Source organism: Mirounga leonina, unplaced genomic scaffold, assembly GCF_011800145.1.
Source record: "Mirounga leonina isolate KUSES-001 unplaced genomic scaffold, KU_Mleo_1.0 Mir_197, whole genome shotgun sequence".
In the NCBI taxonomy this organism is placed as follows: Eukaryota; Metazoa; Chordata; class Mammalia; order Carnivora; family Phocidae; genus Mirounga; species Mirounga leonina.
In genome coordinates, this window is record NW_023270494.1 from 13,138,534 (window position 1) to 13,163,977 (window position 25,444).

General features: G+C 38.1%; 1 protein-coding gene across 1 annotated transcript in view; it reads right to left on the reverse strand.

Annotated features, from left to right (window-relative positions):
• The window catches only part of HELZ (helicase with zinc finger), a 164,714-nt gene that overhangs the window by 44,444 nt on the left and 94,826 nt on the right, over window positions 1–25,444 (reverse strand). Inside the window, exons 21-27 of the mRNA XM_035026358.1 lie at window positions 24,670–24,815; window positions 23,244–23,391; window positions 19,793–19,981; window positions 12,357–12,572; window positions 5,609–5,660; window positions 4,464–4,654; window positions 2,543–2,750 (exon numbers count right to left, since the gene is read on the reverse strand). Coding sequence (XP_034882249.1) covers window positions 2,543–2,750; window positions 4,464–4,654; window positions 5,609–5,660; window positions 12,357–12,572; window positions 19,793–19,981; window positions 23,244–23,391; window positions 24,670–24,815 — 1,150 coding nt within the window. The remainder of the gene's footprint in view (window positions 1–2,542; window positions 2,751–4,463; window positions 4,655–5,608; window positions 5,661–12,356; window positions 12,573–19,792; window positions 19,982–23,243; window positions 23,392–24,669; window positions 24,816–25,444) is intronic.

Genomic DNA, 25,444 nt, shown 5'->3' on the forward strand with positions numbered 1-25,444 from the left:
CAATACATATTTTTTAAAAAGTAGAAAATCAGCAAGAATATAGTAGTTGTGCACAATTCTATCAATCAACTTGATCTAAGTAACATTTATAGAACACTCCATTCTTTTCAAGTGAACATGGAACATTTGCAAAGATACACCATATTCTGGACCATAAAACAAATCTCAATAAATTCAAGAGTTTGAGTCATACAAAATATGTTTTCTTACCACAATGGAATTAATGTAGAAATCAGTAACATAAAAATTCTTAGAAGATCCCTAATAACTAGAAACTAAAACTTCCCTTTCTAAATATTCCATGGACCTAATTTCAAGTGAAATTAGAAAGCGTACTCAACTGAATGAAATGAAAATACATCAGAATTTGTGGGATGCACTACTGAGGAGGAAAACTGTAACACTGAATACCTATATTAATTTAAGCTTTCACTCGAACAAAGTTTGTGCAAGAGTCGTATACTGAAAACTTTTAAAAAGAGGGCAGGGCACTCAAAACTGTTAAGATGTCAATCCTCCCTAAATTGATCTACAAATCAACACAATCCCAATCCAAATCCCAGGAGGGTTTTTTGTAGAAACTGAGAAGTTGATTCTAAAATGTACATGGAAATGCAAAGGACCTGGAATAGACCGTTTTGAAAAAAGAACAAAGTTGGAAAACTCATAGTACCTGATGTCAAGACTTTCATAAAGCTACAGGAATCAAGACAGCACATCTGGCATACACATAAACACGTGCATCAACAGAACAGAACAGACTTCATATATGCAGTCAATCGATTTTCAACAAAGGCACTACGTTTAATGGAGGAAGGACAGTGTTTTCAACAAATGTTGATATATATATACATACATACATAAACAAACAAAAAAAAATCTGAATTCTCACCTCACACCACATATAAAACTTAACTCAAAATGGACCTAATGTGAGAGCTAAAACTATGAAATTTCTAGGGAAAAAAACACAGAGCTTTGTGTTCTTGGATCAAAGAAATTTAGACAACACACCAAAAACATGACTCAAAGAAAAAAATGGATAAACTGAATTTTGTCAAAAGTAGAAACTTCTACTTTTTGAAAGATACTGTTAATGAAAAGGCAAGCCATATCCTGGGAGAAAATATTTTCAAAACATGTATCTAATTAAAGATTTGTATCCAGAAGGTATAAAGAACTCTTATAACTTCATAAAACACACTAATAAAAAAAGTGGGCAAAAATATGAATAGGCACTTCATGAAAGATATACAGAGGGCAAGTAAGCCCAATGAAAAGATACTCAACATTATTAGTCATCAGGAACATGCAAACTAATACTGTGATCAGATACTATCACATACCCACTAGCAAGGGTAAAATTAAAAAGAATGACAACACTAAGTGCTGATGAGAATGTGGAACAGCTAGAAATCTCATACGTTACTAGCTGAAATGAAAAATGGATCACCACTTTGGAAAACAGCATGGCAGTTTCTTATAAAGTCACCTATGTATTTATAATATGCTCAGCAGTCTTACTCCTGGGAATACACTCTAGAGAAATGAAAACATGTTCACACATATGTTCACAGCAACTTTATTCATAAGAGCCAAAAATTATAGAAATAACTAAGGTGACCATCAAATGATGGGTAGATAGAAACATTGTGGTGCATCCACATAATAGAACACTAATCAGCAGTAAAAAGGAAGGAACTACTGACACAGACAACATGAATGAATCTCAAAAGCATGAAGTTACGTGAATGAAGCTGGACACACCAAACTCTATACTCTGTGATTCCATTTACATGACATACTAGAGACAAAACTCCCGATTAGTGGTTGCCCAGGGCTGGGGGTTGGTGAAGGCAGACCACAAAGGGATATGAGGGAACATTGAGTTATGGAAATATCCTATATCTTGATTCTGATGGTGGTGAACAACTCTCTGTATTTGTCAAAACACATAAACTAAATGTTTTAAAAGTGAATTTTACTGTATATAAATTATACCTCAATAAACCTGACTTTAAAAAGCAGACTGGGTAATTTTTCCTTATTTATAATTCAAGTAGACAGGAGATTGTGATTTACATAAGAACTACTTTAAATCAAGAGTAGCATTCATGTTTAGTACAGCACAAAAATAATTTGGGTCAATAAAAATGTTTAACAGGAGAGGATTTTCCAGCTCAATTTTAAAGAACTATCATTTAAAACACTCTAAATATTGGCCACCTAGGTGGCTCAGTCAGCTGAGCGACCAACTCTTCGGTTTCGGCTCAGGTCATGGTCTCAGAGTCGTGAGATCGAGCCCCGTGTTGGGCTCCTTGCTCAGTGGGGAGTCTGCTTGAGATTCTCTCCCTCTCCCTCTGCCCCTCCCTATGCTTTCTATAAATAAATAAATAAATAAATAAATAAATAAATAAATAAATAGATAGATAGATAAATAAAATCTTTAAAAAAAATAATCATACTGTTAAAAGAACTTTATATGTTGATACAAACAGGCATATCATCAATTCAGGAACATGAGAACAGTGAAGCAGCTCACCATTTCGACTTGGCTCATGCTGCTCCTTCTCCTGATGAGGGTTTTGTGGCTGCCCTATGCTGACAGGCGGGTGGTGCCCAAGGCCATATGGTATGGGAGACCCCCGTCCGTGTGTCTGTAAGAGGTTCATATTGTAGGCCATCGCTGCCTGGTGTGTAAGGATCCGAGGATCGACTGCAAATCTGCCCTGGTACCCTGTCCATGGTACCTAGGTTAGTACAAGAAATAAAATAACTGCATTACGTGCATTTTGAAAGGCAAGCTGCCATAGTGCTGTTGATTAGGAAAGAGCAAACACACACAGAGAGATGTTAATTTTATCAAAATGAATAACTACAAAGTCAATGCTAATTGTAACAATTGGCAGAATTACTGCTACATCTTAACTGGTCAAAAACTGGCTTCTTTAAAAAAGAAAACTGGCTTCCTGAATCTTTAGTGTGTAGGGAAAATTGATCGTTTTTCAGGTTTGGAAGAAACTGAGGACTTAAAACTGATAATTATTCCTTGACACATTACATCATTTTATAATCTTGAATCATTTCCCCCCAATATGAATGTATACATGTCATAGGTTACCAAGGAAATTATCTTTTAAATTATAACTGCATAGTTACATAGTTTAATAGACTAAATGAGAGAACAGGGGGAAAATTAAGAAAGAATTTAGTCTAAGGAGTCTCGACACAAAATATACATATTCCAACTTTACATGAATAACCCAATCATTTCATGTCCATTTACTGTAGGGAAAATTCAAACAGGCTATTAGTTTAATTAATGCTTTTGATTAATTCAACTCTTCCCTTAAACCACAGAAATAGAACATTTCTTTAGGTGTTATCTAAACATATAATCTCTGCGTACTAACATAAAAGGATAAATACAATGACATCTAAGCTACTGCCCCTCTTACTGTAAGATAACTGTTAAATGCAAACTCCTAAAAAAATCTTATATAATAAAAGCCTCTTTGACCTAGTAAAATGAAGTATAAATCCTAAAGGACTTACTATTTAAAGCAAATGATGTATAATGTTGCCAGGCTGTCTGGGAAGAAATAAGTCAGCTATGGGGAGTGGGCATGAATTACATATTTCTTACTGACAGTTATTCTCATTGGCTGCTGTAATTGTAAACTATCGTGATCAATATGGCTGAGAAAGGTTTATACAGCTAGGCATTTTTCCATTTTGGTGGTAGGAGGTGCCAAAAATCCCTGGCAGTAATCACCTCTGCCTGAAATTATAATACTTGCCTTAAATGAAAGATATGTTTTCTAGGCTAAAATTCCTGAATTTGGAAATATTATTATATAAGCAAATTAACAAAATTACCAAAATAGTAAAGAATCTTAAAGGAATAAAAATGGGCTATACACAAGATGGAAGCCCTCTAAATATCTATTGTCTTAGAAAGGATTTAATAATGTTTTTAAGTACCAGTAAGATTTCATAAGGAGTGAAATTTCTCAGAAAAATTCACAGATCCAGAGAGCTTCTTTGCCTCCTCCAGAAAACTGTATTTCTTAGGAAAGGTTAATGAATTATGTAAGAATAAAAAAGTAAAAGATAAAATAGAGCATCACTTTATAAAACAAGAGAACAATTTATAGCTATGTTAACTTTCAGCTCAATTTTCCCAGTAAAAATATTTTAAAAGAATACAAAGGCTTCTCAATCAAAACATCCAATTTACAGATTTCTTCATAGCCATTGATAATCTAGTAACAAATTGTAAGCAACAATTCATATTTCTTTGGTCATTTCAAAATTTGAAGGTTAAAGGAAGAGCTGCTATAAAAGCTTACAGGCACCGAAAAATTTTTTTAAAAAAGGTACAACACTATTTGGGATAGTTACTAATTTAATGAAACCTATTTTATTTTATTCAATAGAAAGTATCTCAAATGTCCACTTACAGGTAAAGGCACCGACATAACTACATTCCCTCCATAGACAGCAGGTACGTAAAGAATACTTGTCCCAGTGTGAGGATCTATTCTTTGAACAGGGCTTGGAGATTTCCCCAAATTTGGGTGAGGTCCAAGAGGTGGTGGAGGAGTATATGCTCTAATAGGATTGCCAATAAGTACAGAAGGATTGGGCTGAACTGAAAAATAAAGAGAGAGGGTGCACTCAGTAGTTGTACACATTCCTCTAGACAAGAATAATTTAAATCACCAACAGCAAAATACATTTCCCAGGTCTTCCCTACGATATCTTATAATCAAAGAAATACCAATGTGGAAGAGCAAAGCATATTAAAAACACATAACCATTTTACAATGTTCCCTAAAATTAGCTTGAGATACACAAAGTATTCCTTTTGTAAACTAGTATAACTGTAAATGTCTTCCAAGAAGCTAGAGGTGTGTCTTTCAAGAGAGAAAACCATACACACTCAGTAAACATTCTTCTAAGACTAGGAAAATAAATACAATCCTTCACAATTAAGTTTTGGCTTACAACTGTAATATAGCCACAAACAAAATGAAGGTTAAGCAATTATTATTTTAAAAGCACAATTTGGGGGCACCTGGGTGGCTCAGTTGGTTAAGCGACTGCCTTCGGCTCAGGTCATGATCCTGGAGTCCCGGGATCGAGTCCCGCATCGGGCTCCCTGCTCGGCAGGGAGTCTGCTTCTCCCTCTCCCACTACCCCCTCTTGTGCTCTTTCTCTCACTCTCTCTCTCAAATAAATAAATAAAATCTTTAAAAAAAAAAAAAAGCACAATTTGTAATATTTTAAATCGTTTAAATAAACTTCATCTTGAAATTTCAATGACCCAACATTTGTAGAATATATTTTCCAAAAACTCTTGTTGCACGGGCTTAAATGTTTTTCCTCAAAACTTCTAGATATAAATCACCTGTTTTCAGAAACAGCATAAGAGAATTCACAAGACCAGATGTGTTGAATAAAAGAGTTAAGTGAGTTCCAAAGTGAGAGTGTGTGTGTGTGTGTCCCCGCCTCCTCCCCATCCTCCTCTTTCTAGTGATGAAGTTTGGGGTTAAATCTCTTATACAATAAAAGCAAGTTATCTCAGAGCTAATTTTCCACTTACCAATTCCATCATTCTGGAAATGATCATTCTGGGTATGATGGAGGCTTTTCCCCTTTAAAGAAAAAAAACAGAAGTATAATAATTTAAACACATTTAATATTAGGAGAACAATAACCACTTTCCTAATCCTATGCAAACTGAATATATACAGCAACAATTAAAATTCAAAGACTGCAAGTCTGTAATCAATAACCATTAGACTACTTTGAGTCAACTTTCTTTTTAAATATTAAGTCATGGGGGGGTGCGCCTGGGTGGCTCAGTCAGTTACGCGTCTGCCTTTGGCTCAGGTCATGTTCTCAGGATCCTGGGATCGAGCTCCATGAAGGGCTCCCTGCTCAGTGGGGAGTATGCTTCTCCCTCTCCCTCCACCCCCTTTCCCACCCACTCATACTCTCTCAAATAAATAAAATCTTTTAAAAAAATAAATAAGTAAATAAATATTAAGTCGGTGCTAGGCCTCTAATTTTCTCAGCTTCAAATTAAGGGTATCTAAAATTCTTTGTTTAAATGATTTTTTAAATAAAAAGAAATAAGCAATGTGACTGAAACCTAAATTCTGTTCCTTTGCAGCTTCTCTACAAATTTTCTATTAATTAAATGATGAAATGAAAAGTTGCTTTTCAAGGGAAAAACATCAGTCTTCAATCCCTGAGGATGAAAACCTTTAAAACAACCATGTGAACATAAACATGGTTTGGGACTTATGGTATTTCGAGCATGATTCATGGCATCTTAAAGTGTAAAATTTACTAAAGGGATAGGAAAAGACACTGACACAATCTGCTTAAGAGAATGTACAAATGTTCTAGAAAGCAATTTGGCAATATTACCAGAAGCATCAAAAATGTATATACACTTTAACCCAATAATTGCACTTTCAGGAATTTATCCAAATGAAGTAATACTGGATTTGGGCACAGATGTTCATCACAGCATTGTTTATATGTATGTTAAATGTTAACAACCTAAATGTCCATCAACTGAAGATATATTAAATAAGCAATGCTAGAAATGGGATGATTTTAGGGCAGAAACAACATTTGAAGAGACAATGGTTCTGAATTTCTGGACTTTAAAAAATGTCTTTCTCGCTCTATTGGCTAAATGTAACACACAAAGCCATGATACAACACAAGTAGCACGTAATACAACTTAGCCTTAGACACACACAAATCTGTTATTTGTACATAACATCTGAAAATTGAAGGGGGGGGGTGGTAACATCTATAGCAGGGAAAAAAATTTCTTCCTGGCCAAAGCGAAAGTACAGTGGCGCTTCATTTACCTCCCTGTCACAATGTTAATTATTCAAGTCAGCACTAAACATCAAAGGCGTGCGGTCAGGTAGGCTGGTTATGAGCGGACAAGGGCAACAAAGCTCCAACTCTTAGAGAGTCAGAAGAAACACTCAAAAAAGAATCACAGTCGGTCCATTAATCTGGAGATTGTTCCCAGTGATTGGCACTAGCTATAAAAAACAAACTTCTGCGGAATAGAGGAGCAATAAGAAAAGCATGGCAGGAGAAAGAAGAAACCATGAAAAGGTGAGCGTTGCAGGCAGCAGAGATGGTGGAAATAGGTGGGAAGCTCAGAAGCAGAAGCAATCAGAAGTGACATCAAGAGCAGCTGAGGCACATACACTGATGGAAGAAAGGAGAGACTATTCCAAAAGGGTAGCAAACCATTTCGATTCCTTAGCCTCTAATGAACCATCAAGCAGGGGTGAACGTGCAGCATGCAGAGAAAAGTGATGTAGTCATGGTGTGGTACGAACAGCCCGCCAGAGATGTCCACACCCGGATCCCTGGAATCCGTGACTATGCCATGTTATGTGGCAAAAGGGACTCCGCAGATATAATTAAGTGGTGTATTTGAAATAAGGAGATTATCCTAGATTATCTGGGCGGACCCACTCTAATCACATGAGCCCTAAAAGCAGAAAAATTTCCCCAGCTGGAGTCAGACAGATGTGGCAGAAGAGGCAGTCAGAGATTCCAAGGGAGAGAAGGATTTAATACATTGCTGGTCACTCTGAGACAACACAAGGGCCAAATGCAAGAATAGGAGAGAAGCCTCCAGAAGCTAAGAATGCTCCAGCAGGCAACGAAACAAGGACCTCGGTCCTGCAACCACAAGGAACTAGATTCTGCATGAACTCAGAAGCAGATTCTTCCCAGAGCCTCCAGATAAGAGGCCAGCCAGCCAACACTTTGATCCTGGCCTTGTGAGACCCAACACCAAGAAACCAACCAAGGGTTGGGACATGTGACCCAAAGAAATGTGAGATAATACATCTGTGTTGTTTTAAGTCACTAAGTTTGTGCTAATTTGTTGCAGCAACAATAGGAAACCAATACAAAGAATAACCACAGTCTAAGTTAATCCTATATGTAAAGCTGGAAGCAGGCCAGACAATATACATCAGCACTCTGGGTTGTGGGATACACCAAATTAAAAAGCAACTTGGGGTCTATCATGTGAAAAGATATGCACCTCTACAAGTATAATTCAGCACTCTGTACGGTTCAGTGCAGGAGGTACCTTACTCAGATGCTTCCACTTAGCACGCAGTTGTTGGGCAGTAAGTGTACTTGGTCCGTAGAATAATCATATGGTGTTTGGTAGCTTATAAACAAAATAATAATGTAGCAATAGGGTTAGCACTAACTGTCTATAAAAGTCATTCCACAATGATAATTCCAAAAGTTTGCTAATAAATCTCAGAAAGAATGTAAACCTCTAGTAGAACGTCAGGATTTTTATAAGCAAACATAGCTCACATCAACATAGTTTGTAAGGACTTTTTACTCTACCATTCGTTTATTCAAATATTTACTTTTTCACACATTGCTTTCCATTTACGCATTCAACAAATGTTAATGAGGCCCACCACATGTCCACCCATGCCCAGCTGGGCACTGCGGCTACTGAAGTACACAGACTGACATGCTTTCTGATGTCCGGACAGTGAGACACAACACAAGCAGCTGGAGACAGATAATGAAAACAAGTCACAACTAGAATCTATAAAATAATGCTTCGGTCTTTTCAGAGGATTCATTTCTGAGTATTATCTATGCTCTGTCCGGTTTTTAGTGTGCGCACAAATGAATCTGTTCCATTTTAGCAAAGCTTCCAAACATTGCTCCCAGCAAATGCCCTAGGAGTAAGTGGAATGAAAACAGGCAAATTGCTTTTCTCCGTGCTAATTCTGCAGGCGCCCATGAAACAGGCGCTTGGCGATAAATGATGCCTGCAGAGAGGGAGGCAATAAAGGGCCAGCTCGGACAACTGGCTCCTGGAGCCCTAACACTCTGTACCTTCGCTAACACCATCACAGAATGGCCCTCTTACATAAAGTTATGTGACTGCTCAACAGCTCGGGGCAGGTTTTGTTGCCAAACACAACCCTAAGCAAGCAGGTCCTGGAGCACTTTTAACTATCAGCCAGGCTTCTGATGACTGCATCTACATGAAATGAGACTGGGATTTAAATCGTCAATACTAACTGTATCAACAATACTAATTTTTAGTATTTCTTATGCACAGAACTGTGTTAAAAGTTAAACATTAAGGAAAACTTAAGGGGAAATTGTATGGTTTAGTATCACATTTTCAGAAACAGCATCCTTGGGGCGCCTGGGTGGCTCAGTCGGTTAAGTGTCTGCCTTCGGCTCAGGTCATGATCCCAGGGTTCTGGGATCGAGCCCCGCGTCGGACTCCCTGCTCAGCGGGAAGCCTGCTTCTCCCTCTCCCACTCCCCCTGCTTGTGTTCCCTCTCTCGCTGTCTCTGTCAAATAAATAAATAAAATCTTTTTAAAAGAAAGAAAGAAATAGCATCCTTTTCTAGCAATGAAGTAAATCCCCATTCATCAAAAGACTCTAGCACATGAAATAAAATATGTGGGATTTGTTTCAAAATTTTCCAGTGTGTATATCTGGTGGGGGAAGGAGGGGAATGGTCTGTAGATGAAACAAGATTAAGTTGGTAATTAATAAACCTAGATGACAGGGGGTCACCCAGGTGGCTCAGTCGGTTGAGCATCCGACTCTTGGTTCTGGCTCAGGTCATGATCTCAGGGTCCTGGGCCTGAGCCCTGAGTTGGGCTCCGTGCTTAGCGGGGAGTCTGCTTGTCCCTCTACTCCTCACGCTCATGCGCGTGTTCTCGCTCTCTCTCAAATAAATAAATTCTTAAAAAAAAAAAAAAGAAAGAAAACCTAGATGACAAGGAATTCCCATTATACTATTCTACTTATGAATATGTTTGAAACTTCCTACAATAGAAAATTAAATAAAACAAAACTCTAGCACAAATTCAAACCTCAAAACAATTTAATGGAAGTAAAAGAAAATACTAGGAGAGAAAGGAGATAAAGTGACAAAAATAACCTCTTGCTCACTATACCTCAGTTGTTTAAAATTATTGATTATTCTCATACATCCTTTAAATATAAAAATGTGATGAACCACTGTGTTAGTGACATAGAAACAACAGACGATATGTGTTGTATCAGTGAAGAACATTTTCTAAAAAGTCAAAAAAAAAAAAATCAGGGCATTGGCTGTTTTGGCCATTAATTAAAATTACACAATCCTCTTATTAAAAGAGAAAAGCCGGGGCACCTGGGTGGCTCAGTAGTTAAGCGTCTGCCTTCGGCTCAGGTCATGATCCCAGGGTCCTGGGATCAAGCCCCGCATCGGGCTCTCTGCTCGGCGGGAAGCCTGCTTCTCCTTCTCCCACTCCCCTGCTGTGTTCCCTCTCTCGCTGTGTCTCTCTTGTCAAATAAGTAAGTTTAAAAAAATAAAAATAAAAGAGAAAAGCCACACCAAAAAAAAAAAAGAGAGAGAGAGAGAGAGAGAAGCCACGCTACACTCTACTTGATGCATCATAACCATTATTCTCTTATCAAATATTTACTGAGCACCCACTACATGCAAAGAGTGGGGCGAGGCACTAGGGGCCATAAAAAGTATATAGTAGAGGATTTTTGTCTTCAGGGAGTTTATGGTTTTAGAAAAGCAAGTGGATTGAACATATATTTACTTCACCTTTAAAATGACAACAAAAAGCAAACTGCAGGATCTTGCTTAGGGTCAGTCCACATTTGGTATCATGGCTTGAATCTAGCTGCACCTATAGTACATAAATGGATGCTTACATTCTCAAGTCAGTAAGAAGAGTTTACTCTACTGTAGTTAGGGATGTGCAAAGGGTATAATGATTTTACAACATTTTAACTAAAAAAAACAGTAAAGTAAAAAAATGTATTCCCTACTCCCCACACACCCTAAACTCCTTGCTGATCCCTGTAGAGCCTGTTCTCTCACACCTCTGGCCTTCTGTATAAGCTCTTTCTTGAGCTTCATTCATTCATCTAAAAAGTACTTTTAAGCACCTATGATGAGCCAAGTGTTGTTCTAGGCACCAAGGCTAGCACAGTAAGTAATATAGGCAAAAATCTCTGCCCTAATGGAGCTTTTATATCCTAGTTTCTGAAATGTCTCCTCAGTCTAGCACTATCCCCATCTACTCAGTGGACTCCTAAACAAGATCTCTGTGATGGAAACTGCCTTGAATCCACCTACTTCCTCTGACCATCACCCTCCACCATCTGCTGCAAAGGACTCCGGGGGCCTAATCCGCTTATCTAGGCTTCTCTAGCACCTACCATAGCAGCTGGTACACAGAAGAAACTTAACTATCTGACAAATAAGTTGATCATCAATTTATTAATAGTTTAAGCTTTAGAAATCTATAAGATTCATTTATACAAGATGCTTAATCCCCTGGAAATCCCAAATCACTAAACATTACTGCACATTCGGTCCATTTTTATTAAACTAGTAACATACAACAGTATTTTAACACAGAAGTAGTTCTCTTCTCAGCTTAATACCTATTTAGCTGAAAGATTTTCAAGATATTAAACCATTAATTACTGTTTACACATCAGGTTTTACACTTTTAAAATGAAGCCCCAAATTGAAATATTCTTTTACTTCATTCATGCCATTTAATTTAATACCATACTGATGACTATAAACACACCAAAAAAAACCAGAATACTAAACATGCCATTCTCATAACTTTCTTTTCTAGATGGTAAGTGCAAGCATATGTTTTTCAGGCACTGTAGCAAATACACCAGCTGTCCCTGCCCGAAATAACTATGGTTCAAAAGTAGACATGGCCCTGACTGACCCACCTCCACTCCTGATTGGATTACTTCTTACACAACAAATATAGGTCAAATCAATTAGAGTAATCTTCAAGTCAACCAAATTTTTTCACTGTGTCAAATATTACTTGAAATGAATTGGTCAGCAACAAAGGATTAGAAATGTTTTCTACAAACACTATTATATAATATTATTCCTTGTAATAATATGCTCTAAGGGCATGCTTTTAATGAGTGTTGACAGTCTTTTAAACTGCTTTTATTCACATCTTGCTGAAGAAAAGCCTATCAGTAGAGAGGACAGGGAGATATTATACAAAGGACACCAGAAGCAACCAGGTACTTGAAAACTTTTTTGAGGATGATTAGGACATTGAGCACGGCTACACACCACACTGTATTCTCACTTACATGTCCAAACTAGACAAGCTCCTTGCAGAAACTGCTTGCTGCCAAATGTAACCTTCATTTCCAATGCTTAAAGTAACTTGCAGCCCAATGAACCTTGGACCCTTCTGTGCTGTTCTCTCCCTCTACCCTCTTGGATTCCATCAGCAGGCTTTACCTTGGGGGGTGACTGCTGCAGTTTGTTGGTATTTCCTGAATGCTGCAGTCTTAGAGCCCGGGGGATAAATTCAGGTGCCAGCGGATTCAACACATACGTCTTCTTGAGTTCTAAAGCCTCTAGCTGAGCTTTGATCTGTTCAAAAGTGATTCCGTGTAGGCTATTATTTTCATGACACAGGGCAATAAACCGTTCCCAAAATTTCCTACAGAAAAGATTTAGAAGATCAGTTTACAGTATCAGTGGATAAAATCACAGAAATGAACATAAGCAACTAAAGATAGTTTCGAATTCCCGCTTCCCACCCCGAATCCTCAGATCAACATTCATCTGACTATGATTCAGGTATAATCTTTCCACCAGATCACAAGACTCCAGAAGTTTGATTCTGAAATTATAGTCATGTCAAATATTGTGGAAAATACAAATTAGGTTCTCAATTAATTTTGGCTGACCAGTGCAAGTAATGTGGTCAATGCTCAATTATCCACCAATCTAGAATGAGTTTTGTTATCCACATAATAAGTAAGGATTTCAAAACTGATGCTACCTCATTTTACAGATGATCTGTACTTCAAGACATACTCACATATACATTATATACATATACAAATATAGACACATACATAAATCAGACCGATTTGAATTACGGGGCCAAAGGAGCCTGGTGCTAGATGACTAAGAAAAGCCAACTCAGGACATAAATCTGAGCCACAGAGTAGATAATCCTCATGGAAGATTCTTTTTTTTTTTTTTTTTAAGATTTTATTTATTTATTTGACAGAGAGAGAGAGAGAGTGAGAGCAGGAACACAAGCAGGGGGAGTGGGAGAGGGAGAAGCAGGCTTCCCGCTGAGCAGGGAGCCCGATGCGGGGCTCGATCCCAAGACCCTGAGATCATGACCTGAGCCGAAGGCAGACACTTAAGGACTGAGCCACCCAGGCGCCCCATGGAAGATTCTTAAATAACTAGCTATTCCTATATTTTTCTCTTCCTTAACGGATGCTTGTAACAAGCAGAACAGTAATTGACTAAGAGAGTTTTTAATTAATTATGAAAAATACAGGAAGCTGGAATGTGAATTTTAATGGTGACTATTCATTTCCTAATCAAATTAATAAACAGGAAAGAAAAAACTACATTCAAAAACTTGTTGCAGTTGGACAGCTGTTTCCCTATAGGTTTGGAAACTGATCTCCAAATATTAAAAATATTAAATACATATTACAAAAGACAACATAAATTTTTTTAATTTTAAATGACCATTATAAGTATGCACACCTATCTCTAACAGGAGGTTCAAATGTTTTATTGCACTATAAAATGATATGGTTTCTTTCCAAGTTGGTATCCTGTGTCCAGGTGGACAAGGAGTAATCCAGATGGGCTTCAAGAAGCACAAGTGAAAAGGTTTATGTTATAAAAGTTAGCACATGAATGGGGATTAGGTTATTAATATAGTCATAAAACTTTGCAGGGTTTAATTCTGAACTATGTTTCTCTTACATATGTCTTTTCTACTTTTTTAAAGGTAAGTTTAAGAAATGGGTCCAAAAAAATTTCAGGCCTGTATGTCAACAACAGGAAAAGTACTACAAAATATTAAATATGCATTTATGACAATAAGACATAAAGGCTAACAAGATAGTCATTCAGTTACAGGAAGTACGCGTTGCTAAGAAATGCATACTTTTACCTTTTATTTCTATTAAGAACCCTTCTGGGGTGCTTGGGTGGCTTAGCTGGTTAAGTGTCTGACTCTGGATTTTGGCTCAGGTCAAGATCTCAGGGTCATGAGATGGAGCCCCACGATAAGCTCCATGCTCAGTGCAGAGACTGCTTGTCCCTCTTCCTCTGCCCCTCCCTCCCTGCTCTCTCTCTCAAATACATACATACATACATATACATACATACAATCTTAGAGGAAAAAAAGAACGCTTCTGAAGGAATCAAGGCTTTTTTTTTCATAGCCTGATAGCTAAGGAGGAATTACCTTTTTTTATTATTTTTTATTTATTTATTTGAAAGAGAGAGAGTGTGTGAAAGAGGCAGCACAAGCAGAAATTTGTTTTTATGCTAACCTTGCTTCTAGGATCACTGATAAAACACTGGAAAATCACTTGGCATCCTTAAGTTATAGAGAGTGCATATGTATACACGCACAAATACCTACATCTCTACACACATATGAAATATGATTGTATCTCACTGAGTAAATGGAATTTGCTAATGAAGAAATTCAGTTCAAAGGAAGACCTCCTCCAAACACACTGGCTTGGAGAAATGCATGACTCCTCTCTGGCTCTCCCCATTCAGTATAGATTTATACAAGCATATTCATCACTTCCTGGGAAAGGCAGGGTAACCCAGAGAGAAGAGCTTGGGTTTTGAAGTCAATGTGACATCTGTTTGAGTGAACCATTTAACAGGTATATGACCTTGGGCAGTAATTTAAACTCTTTGAATCAGGAAGCCCATTTAAAATGAAAATAAAATTCCCACATTGCAGGGTTGTTGGGATGACTGAATAAGGCTAAGTGTGCAAAGCACTTAACCAAGCACCTGGCAAGAGAAAGCTGTCGGTAAACAACAGCTATTATATTAAGATTCGTTGGTTTGGTGAGCTGGGAAGGGGGAAGTTCACTACATTCACTTCAGGTTAATAGATAAATTCTATTTAAAAATACAACAAAAAAGATTATATAACAGTTGCCTTCTAAACTGGTATACTATACACAATAATTATTCCTTGAAAATTTAATATTTGGAAATATATTAGTTTTTCATAAATATTGAATGGGACACAGTGCAGGTGGGGCTCATTAACTCAAACTACGAAGACTTCATTCCTCTGTTATTATAGTGCCTAAGAATCATATATGTCAGAATGCCTGGGTGGCTCAGTCGGTTGGGCGTCTGCCTTCGGCTGGGGTCATGATCCCGGAGTCCTGGGGTCAAGCCCCGCATCGGGCTCCCTGCACAGCAGGGAGTCAGCTTCTCCCTCTGCCCCTCACCCCGTTCTCGTGCTCTCTTTCATTCTCTCTCTCAAATAAATAAATAAAATATTTTTAAAAATAAATAAATAAAGGCCATATACAAGTCCACAGCTAACATCATACTTAATGGTGAAAAGCTGAAAGCTTTAAAAAAAAGAGAAAAAAATCACCTATGTCCTCCAAGTTTACTTGTATTATGAGATTAAATTAATTTCTAATAAAATTAGAAAGATTAAAGCACAAATACCCATACCCTTCAACTATCAGCTCTTGGATTAAAGCCATGATTAAAGTGTCCAAATAACACAGATAATGAGCATTCTAAATTAGCTATAAGTCACATGATTTTTTTCTCCCTACACAATACAGTTAACCTCTCTGAAAATATTTTGCCTAGCTTATAAATTAATTTGTAGTCCTTAATACACTCCAGCTGAGTAGTAAGAAATAAGCAACCAATAGACCTGGCGTGGTCCTGAGTGGTCCATGACTTATTTATGCATACCTAAATAGTCCTATTGTAAAATATCTTTTTTTTTTTTTTTGAGATTTTATCATTTATTTGAGAGAGATTGGCAGAGGGAGAAGCAGACTCCCCACTGAGCAGGGAGCCTGACGCAGGGCTTGATTCCAGGACCCCAACATCATGACCTGAGCTGAAGGCAGACACTTAACCAACTGAGCCACAGATATCAATCTTCAGTCTTCTCTAGCCAAACAACCCAGGTTCTTTAAATCATTTCTGATTCCCCCCACGTGGCAGTTTTTAGACCATTACTTATCCTAGGTCTCCTTTGGGTGCTTCCTATCTTACTGGTAATATTCCTTCTAAATGCAAGCCCAAATGTCCACTCTCACCATTACCATTTAACATAGTACTGGAAGCCTTAGCCTCAATCAGACAACAAAAAGAAAAAAAGGCATCCAAATCGGCAAGGACAAAGTCAAACTTCCACTATTTGCAGGCAACGTGATACTCTGTGCAGAAAACCCACAAGACACCACCAAAATAATGCTAGAACTAATACATGAATTCAGCAAAGTCGCATGATATAAAATCAAAGTGCAGAAATCTGTTGCATTTCTATATACAAAAAATGAAGCAGGGGCGCCTGGGTGGCTCAGTCGTTAAGCATCTGCCTTCGGCTCAGGTCATGATCCCAGAGTCCTGGGATCAAGCCCTGCATCGGGCTCCCTGCTCCACGGGAAGCCTGCTTCCCCTCTCCCACTCCCCCTGCTTGTGCTCTCTCTCTTGCTGTGTCTCTCCCTGTCAAATAAATAAGTAAAATCTTAAAAAAAAAAAAAAAAAAAGAAGCAGAAGAAAAAGAAATCAAGAATCGATCCCTTTTGCAATCGCAGCAAAAGCCATAAGCTACCTGGGAATAAACCTAACTAAAGAGGTAAAAGATCTGTACTCTAAAAACTACAGAATGCTTATGAAAGAAATTGAAGAGGACACAAAGAAATGGAAAAGCATTCCATGCTCGTGGATTGGAAGAACAAACGTTGTTAAAATGTCTATACTACCCCCCAAAAATCTACACATTTAATGCAATCCCTATCAAAATGCTACCAGCATTTTTCACAGACCTAGAACAAATAATACTAAAATTTGTATGGAACCACAGAAGACCCCAAACAGCCAAAGCAGTTCTGAAAAGGAAAAACAAAACTGGAGACATCACAATTCTGGATTTCAAGCTATATTACAAAGCTGTAGTCATTAAGCAAATATGGTCCTGGCACAAAAACAGACACACAGATCAATGGAACAGAACAGAAAACCCAGAAATGGACCCAAAACTATATGGTCAACTAATCTTCAACAAAGCAGGAAAGAATATCCAAAGGAAAAAAGACAGTCTCTTCAACAAATGGTGTTGGGAAAACCGGACAGCCACATGCAGAAGAATGAAACTGGACCCCTTTCTTATTCCATACACAAAAATAAATTCAAAATGGACGAAAGACCTAAATGTGAGACAGGAAACCATCAAAATTCTACAGAACACAGGCAGCAACCTCTTCAACCTCGGCTGGAGCAACTTCTTACTAGACATGTCCCTGGAGGCAAGGGAAACAAAAGCAAAAATGAACTAGTAGGACTTCAAGATAAAAAGCTTCTGCACAACAAAGGAAACAATCAACAAAACTAAAAGGCAACCTATGGAATGGGAGAAGATATTTCAAGCCACATATCTGATAAAGGGTTATTATGCAAAATCTATAAAGAGCTCATCAAAAGCAACACCCAAAAAACAAATAATCCAGTTAAGAAATGAGCAGAAGACACAAATAGACACTTTTCCAAAGAAGACATCCAGATGGCTAACAGACACACGAAAAGATGCTCAATATCACTCATCATCAGGGAAATACAAATCAAAACCACAATGATGGGGCACTGGGGTGGCTCAGTCGGTCAAGTGTCCTACTCTTGGTTTCGGCTTTGGTCATGATCTCAGGATTGTGGGACTGAGCCCCACACTGGACACCATGCTCAGCAGGGAGTCCATTTGAGATTCTCTCCCTTTCCCTCTCCTTCCCACTCCGTCCCTCTTCCCCACTCAATACTCGCTCTCTCTCTCTAAAATAGATAAAATCTTAAAAAAAAATCAAAACCATGTACCTCAGACCTGTCAGAATGACTAAAATTAACAACACAAGAAACAACAGGTATCGACGAGGATGCAGAGAAAGGGGAACCCTCTTGAACTGTTGGTGGGAATGCAAACTGGTGCAGCCACTCTGGAGGTTCCTCAAAAAAATAAAACTGAATTACCTTACGATCCAGCAATTGCACTACTAGGTATTTACCCAAAGGATACAAAAATACAGATTCAAAGGGGTATATGCACCCCGATGTTTATAGCAGCATTATCAACAATAGCCAAACTATGGAAAGAGCCCAAATGTCCACCAACTGATGAATGGATAAAGAAGATGTGGTACACATACACATGCACGCGCACGCACACACACACACACATACACACAGGCCGGAATATTGCTAAGCCATCCAAAAGAATGAAACCCTGCCATTTGCAATGACATGGATGGAACTAGAATGTATTATGCTAAGGGAAATAAGTTAATCACAGAAAGAAAAGTACCATATGATTTCACTCATATGTAGAATTTAAGAAACATAACAGGTGAACATATGGGAAGGGGGGAAGGGAAAACAAATCATAGAGACTCTTAACAACAGAGAACAAACTGAGGGTTGGTGGAGGGAGGTGGGTTGGGGAGGGGCTAGATGGGAAATGGGTATTAAGGAGGGCACTCGTTGTGATGAGCACTGGGTGTTGTATGTAAGTGATGAATCACTGAATTTTACTCCTGAAACCAGTATTACACTATATGTTAACTAAAATGTAAATAAATATTGAAACAAACACCCAAATTCTGAGGAATCTGGACAACACATGATATAGAACTATTTTGTCCCCATAATCTAAAACTGTATTACTCTTACTATTGTATATTCCCATGAAACCTAAAACTGTAATTATACTGGACTTTTCCAGCACTCACATGATAGTGTTGCTACATATATTTAAAAGCACAAACTCGGGGCGCCTGGGTGGCTCAGTCACTTAAGCATCAGGCTTCAGCTCAAGTCACGATCTCAGGTCCTGGGACTGGGACCCACATCGGTCTCCACACTCAGCAGGGAGTCTGCTTGTCCCTCTCCTCTCCCTTCATCCCTGCCCGCCCCTTCTAATAAATAAAATCTTTTCAAAAAAATAAAAGCACAAACTCTATAGCAACTAATTACATGAAGGCAATTTAAATGAGCTCCTGGTAACTACTCATTTAGGAACGTCTATAGATAAAAAACAAACTGTGCCTTTAAAAATGCATTTAAACAGCATATGCTTGACAGGTTCAAGTTCTTGAAAATCTTTATGAACAAATCAGTCTTCTGATACAGTACAGTGACCGGAGGTGGCGCAACTGCTGTGATTGTAACTATTGCACACAGACGTGGTGTGTGGCATTCACAGCATTACGGTCACTGAAAAAACCCATTTGTTCCTGCTTCTTTCGTCTGGATATAAAAATGTAACAAACAGGGGTGCCTGGGTAGCTCAGTTGGTTAAGCAACTGCCTTCAGCTCAGGTCATGATCCCAGGGTCCTGGGATCGAGTCCCGCATCGGGCTCCCTGCTCTGCGGGGAGCCTGCTTCTCCCTCTCCCACTCCCCCTACTTGTGCTCCCTCTCTCGCTGTGTCTCTCTCTGTCAAATAAATAAATAAAATCTTTAAAAAAAAAAAAAAATGTAACAAACACGTAAATGAGCTTGACCTTTAATTGCCGAATTTGGTATGAAATGAACACACAACTGCTTGTCCAGAAAAAAAGATCTTGAGAATTAAGAATCAAATGTGCACACACTTTAAGACTTAAGCATCTGAATAACTTAGTTCAATTAATACTTACCTTGAACATTTAGCACCCTTTCTACATTAACATCAGATAATCTCTTTTTTCGAAGTTCAGCACGTATCCTGAACACTTGATCAGCATATGGCGTCACCACACCAATACTGCCATCATCCAACTTCCCCCACGCTACTGGCCACTTCCTTCTCAACTCTTCCACACGTTCCACCACTTCGAACACCTTTAAACAAACACACATATGCATGTTAAAGATAGCGTAACTGAAGCAAATGTATAAAGGATGCCATTTTAGCAAATGTCATTTAAAAACTACCTCTAAATAGGAGTAATGCTTTGTTGAAACAAAAGGAGAAAAATTTTATGTACATTTCAAACAGTAAAACTCTACCCAAGTAAAATGCACCCAGGGAAAACATGAATATCAGACACAATGTAATGGGCAAATGGCCTTCATCCTTCATCCAGCCTCCATTCTTAAATGGGGACAGGTTCAATTTCCTAAGTGGGGAGGAGGACAAAGATAGGGCCATGAAACTGGCAACCCCATCTACGGAGTCAGGGAAGCAATTCCCCACATTCCCAGGATTTCTCAGTCCATTCACTCGATACAAGGCCAGTGAAATGAACAGCCAACTGAAAGAGTCCTAGAGTCAGTGCCACCATTAAGTCTCAGCAGTACAAGATCTAGCACTGTCACCATCCCCCACTGATACAACTAAGCAAAGCAGCCAACAGCTAACATAACCACAGTTGGGACTAAGACAAATCTGAATTGGAGAGACACTTTGACGATTCACTGCCTCCTAGTAATACAAGTTTGCCCAAGCCATTTAATTAACCTTACAATAAAGTAACACCATATTCTACCCAACTGAATTTATTCAATCTATTTTAATACAATGAATTGATCGAAGTTTCAATGCTTGGAGCAGTGGAGGAAACAATGATTAATAAAACATGTTCCTTGCCTGCTGAGAGATTGCTGTATATTTAGAAAACAGATTCCATATATATGTATGTATATTCCATATATATATATATATATATATGAAAACGGTAGGCTCAACAAAGGGTCAGGCAAGACTCTAGGAGCATAGAGAAGAAAGTTGGTTGGTTTTTTTTGTTTTTTTAAGAGTTTATTTATTTGAGAGAGAACGTGCACGCTCACGAGCAGGGGGAAAAGCAGAGGGGAAGGGGAAGGAGGGCAAAAGCATTTCAAGCAGACTATGCACAGAGCCTGATGTGGGGCTCAATCTCACAACCCTGAGATCAAGCCTTGAGTCGAAACCAAAAGTCAGAGGCCCAACCAACTGAGCCACCGAGGCGCCCTGAGAATAAAGTTTTTTAAATGTATTTTAAATAACATTATTTAATATTTGTTAATAATATGTACTTATATTTACAATGTTAAATATACTTAATAAAATTTGACAGTATTTTTATTTCTTTCAAGAACTTGAGGATTATGAGCTAGGATTCACTTCTCACTGCCAGATACAAACTCAATGAATGACAGAGGTATGTACTAGAGTCTCCCTCTTGTCACAGTGATTTAACATCAAGTGCTTCAGATATATAGACTGCCCAAGGGTTCTGAAGAGTAAACTGGACTGAAGGTATGGCGCTCTCACTAGAAGGAACAAGAAAGGTGGGCCTAAGTCTACTGCAATAAAGAATAAGAAAAACCTATCTTCACCCATTTTGTTAAATATGGGGGTAGATGAAAGTTGGGGAGACACCTCTACTGCCCGCCCCACCCAAACATACACACAGAGTTCCTACCACTAAGCAATACAAAACCATTTCTCCACCTCATCCCTCTGTGAAGGGATGCCTAAAACTGAAGTCAAAATACATAGACTTCGAATGGTGATATAAGGAGCTTGGGGAAACTTCTCTCCCAGACAGACATCTATTAAGCTGGTCAAAATTTGCAAAGTCTCTGGAGATTGATCAAAAACTTTACAAGAAATTGAGAAGCATTTATTCAACAAAGCGTATAGAAACTCAGTAAGAAGAGGGAGGCCAGGGCATTCAAGCTAGGTACTGCACCCATCCCCACATAGCTCTTACCGAAAGGCTATCTCAGTAGCTGAGAGGCAGTTCCCCTTTCCCCTAGCTCCCTGGGATGAAAGAGTTACTCCAGGTGGTTTGGGCAGCTGGTGAGCATCAGATCCCATTTTCCACAGCTCTATGCTGCAGAACACCTATACTGAACAGTTAACAGCAGTTGATTTTCTTATACTGCCTTCTAACTATAGACCTCTGATCAATTTTTAAAAGGAAAGATGAATTACCATTACATAATAAGACCCATTTCTTTGTAAATAAAATGAGTAAAGCATGGGACTCAAGAGAAGAAAGGGAAATGGAGATCACAGATCAAGACCCATTCCTCTAATGACCAACCAAGCATACCCCCTCCTCTGGGTTTCCTGAAGTCCAGAACTCCACTCCCTTATGACAGCCAGAACCTAACCCCAGAGTCTCTGGCCTGCTGGCCCTTAAAGACTTCACCAGGTTTTTGTCTGCTGCCTGACCATTTACCCACGTTCTCTCTAAACTTAGAAAGTAAGAAACTATAAGAGAACCATACAGGTCATAGCACATAATGGCTTAGCCACACTGTCATCTGGGCCTGTATAATCTCTCTGGAGCACAGGATTCTGCAATTCAAGTCTTACTCATTTAAAACAATAACTCATTTGAGGGGCACCTGAGTGGTTCAGTCATTAAGTGTCTGCCTTCGGCTCAGGTCATGGTCCCAGGGTCCTGGGATCGAGCCCCACATCAGGCTCCCTGCTCCGCAGGAAGCCTGCTTCTCCCTCTCCCACTCCCCCTGCTTGTGTTCCCTCTCTTGCTGTCTCTCTCTCTCTGTCAAATAAATAAAAAATAAAATCTTTAAATAAATAAAATAATAACTCATTTGAGTATGTACTATGAAATATAATCACAGTCTATTTTAGTCAGCTAACAATAATAATTATATGAAAATATTGGCTTTTCTTTTAAACGAAGTAATGTATTTTGTATTTTGTCATAAGAAATGTAAATCAAGGGGCGCCTGGGTGGCTCAGTCGATTAAGCATCTGCCTTCAGCTCAGGTCATGATCCCAGGGTCCTGGGATCGAGCCCCACATCGGGCTCCCTGCTCAGTGGAGAGTCTGCTTCTCCCTCTCCCTCTGCCTCTTCCTCTCCCCCTGCTTGTGCTCTCTCTCTGTCAAATAAATAAAAAATAAAATCTAAAAAAAAAAAAAAAAAGACATGCAAATCAAATGTAATCAAAATGTAAATCAGTTTTTGTTTCCCACAGGAGACTGATCTTAACAAATCAACAGAATACAAAAAGAATAAACTTTACATGCTATTTTCATGTAAATGACATACAATAGGACGTCAACCCAAAATCGTAAATGAACAGTCAACAAGAATTGACCATGTGACTGTGAAAATGTCAATAATCTGCAAAAGAACTAAGGTACCTCTGCATTATTATAAAAAGCTGTGCTATTTTTTTCTTGTACATCTTCCCCTCGTGCTGTAAAGAAAGTTAGTGGGTAGAAATCCTTGTGTGCTGGTTGCTTTCCACTGGCCATCAGTTTGCCCTCATAGAAGAGCTCAGAGGTGTAACTGCCAAAAAAGACCAAAATAAATAAATAAATAAATAGTGATTTATCATCAAAATTAACTTTATCCATAAGAAAAAAATTATATTGACTATAAATTATAGTCAACTCTAATAATGCTGCTTTATGTCCATGATTAATTTTAATTCAAACACCTAACACCTATGAGGGCAAGACTGTCCCCAAAATTAATCACAGCAATAACAACAGAGTAGGCTCCTAGTATACCATTGCTAAATGAATCTGGTCAGATGTGAAGCCAGAATATAGAAAGAAAAGGAAGAAATGACAATAGTCAATACTAGATAAGAATCTTGCTCTATGAGGAAATTGCTAGCTATTTTCCTGGTTAATACATATTTTTATTTATATGGATCATTTACTTACACATGCAAACACAAAGATATATAGACACTGAAACACATACAACCGAAGGACATTCAAGTCTTCAGCTGCAAAAAGAATACTTTTTACTGATGAAAAATACTAAGTACTTGATTCATTACTGACTGCAGCAAATGACTGGCAACAATAAGGAGAACCATATTTTGAGAGATTGATAAAAGCCATAGTTAAATCTAAATTTATTTTTATATCTATCTTATTGTTTTCAGAGAAACCTAAAAATGGTTTTCACTGACTAACATAATCAATGTTACTAAACTTTAAAAAACTAAGTTTTTGGTGGGGTAGTGACGGGAAAGGAGCACAAACGGGCTTTCCAGAGTGCTGCTAATGTTCTGTTTCTTCATCTGGAGGCTGGGTTACATAGGTATGTTCAATTTGTGACTGTTCATTGAGCTGTCATTTAGGATATTTTTACTTTTATAGAGGCATACTGTATTTAATAGAAAACTTTAAAAACTTTATGACTAAGTTTCATGATTTTTCCTTCCTTACTTGCTTCCTCCCTTCTTTCCCTACTTTTAAAACAGATTCCTTATATAACACAGCCAGACATAAAAGAAACTACTATGTGTTCTGTCAATGTATCTGTTTATTACCTCATGTAGTTTTACATATATATTACATATTTAGTCACAGGAAAACATCATAACTGGTAGAAACTAAAATTTTAGTTTCCAGGATTGCCTATTTTGTGAAAAATTGCAGCTGACCTTTGAGGTACTCTTTTTCGGAAATAAAATTTAACATAATTTGCAATGCTAGGGACACCATGTAACTGTGCTGGCAACAGTCTGTCCCTCGTACCAGTGCCATACAGAGTTCGCACCCACCAGACTGCAGGAAGTGTGATACAGAAGGGGCAGTTCACACCTACTTGATGATAGCTTCATGGGAGCGGTAGTTCTCACATAGGAGGATCCTACAAGGAAACTCGGCAGGGTAATGCTCATAGAGTCGATCAAGTAATGAAACATGAAGGTTTCTCTCCCTGGCAAACTCGCTGTAAACAAAAGGACTGAGCTGTAACAGACAAACATACAGAGAAAATTTAACTAAATATGCAAGTAGCACTTTTTTGACCTACTTATAAAAAAATCCACTACGCTGAAACCTCTAATGTACTAAATCTCAACATGCTGAATGCTGGAATAAGCAGAATCGAAAATACTTTCTCTGAACAATTTTACTACTATAAAGAACTAGGCTAAAATTTCTAACTTTTCATTTCAGTATATCAACAGTAGCACAGAGTTTCTACACATAGATTAACAAAGAGCTCCTCCAACATAATAATAAATAGCTATTACTTCACTAACTTTCAGAGATGCAACCCACTGCATCACTGGGAGAGTTAATCAGTTATTTCACTAAAACTGATCAACTATTTAAAAGGGTGAGCTGGAAGGATATACAGCCTATGACTAAAAAATTTAATTTAATAATCAGTAAAATAATGCTTTTTATCTCATAAAGTATAAGGAGCCATTCTTGATCATACCTTTGATGACTAAAGAACAAAATTAAACTACTTTTGGCAAAGAAACAAAAACAGAATTTCTTCCTCTACATTCAGCTCTTTCCTGGATGTCGTCAGAGCTACAATACTATATAGGTTCAATCCCGTTTACAGCAAAAGACAAAGAACTTCA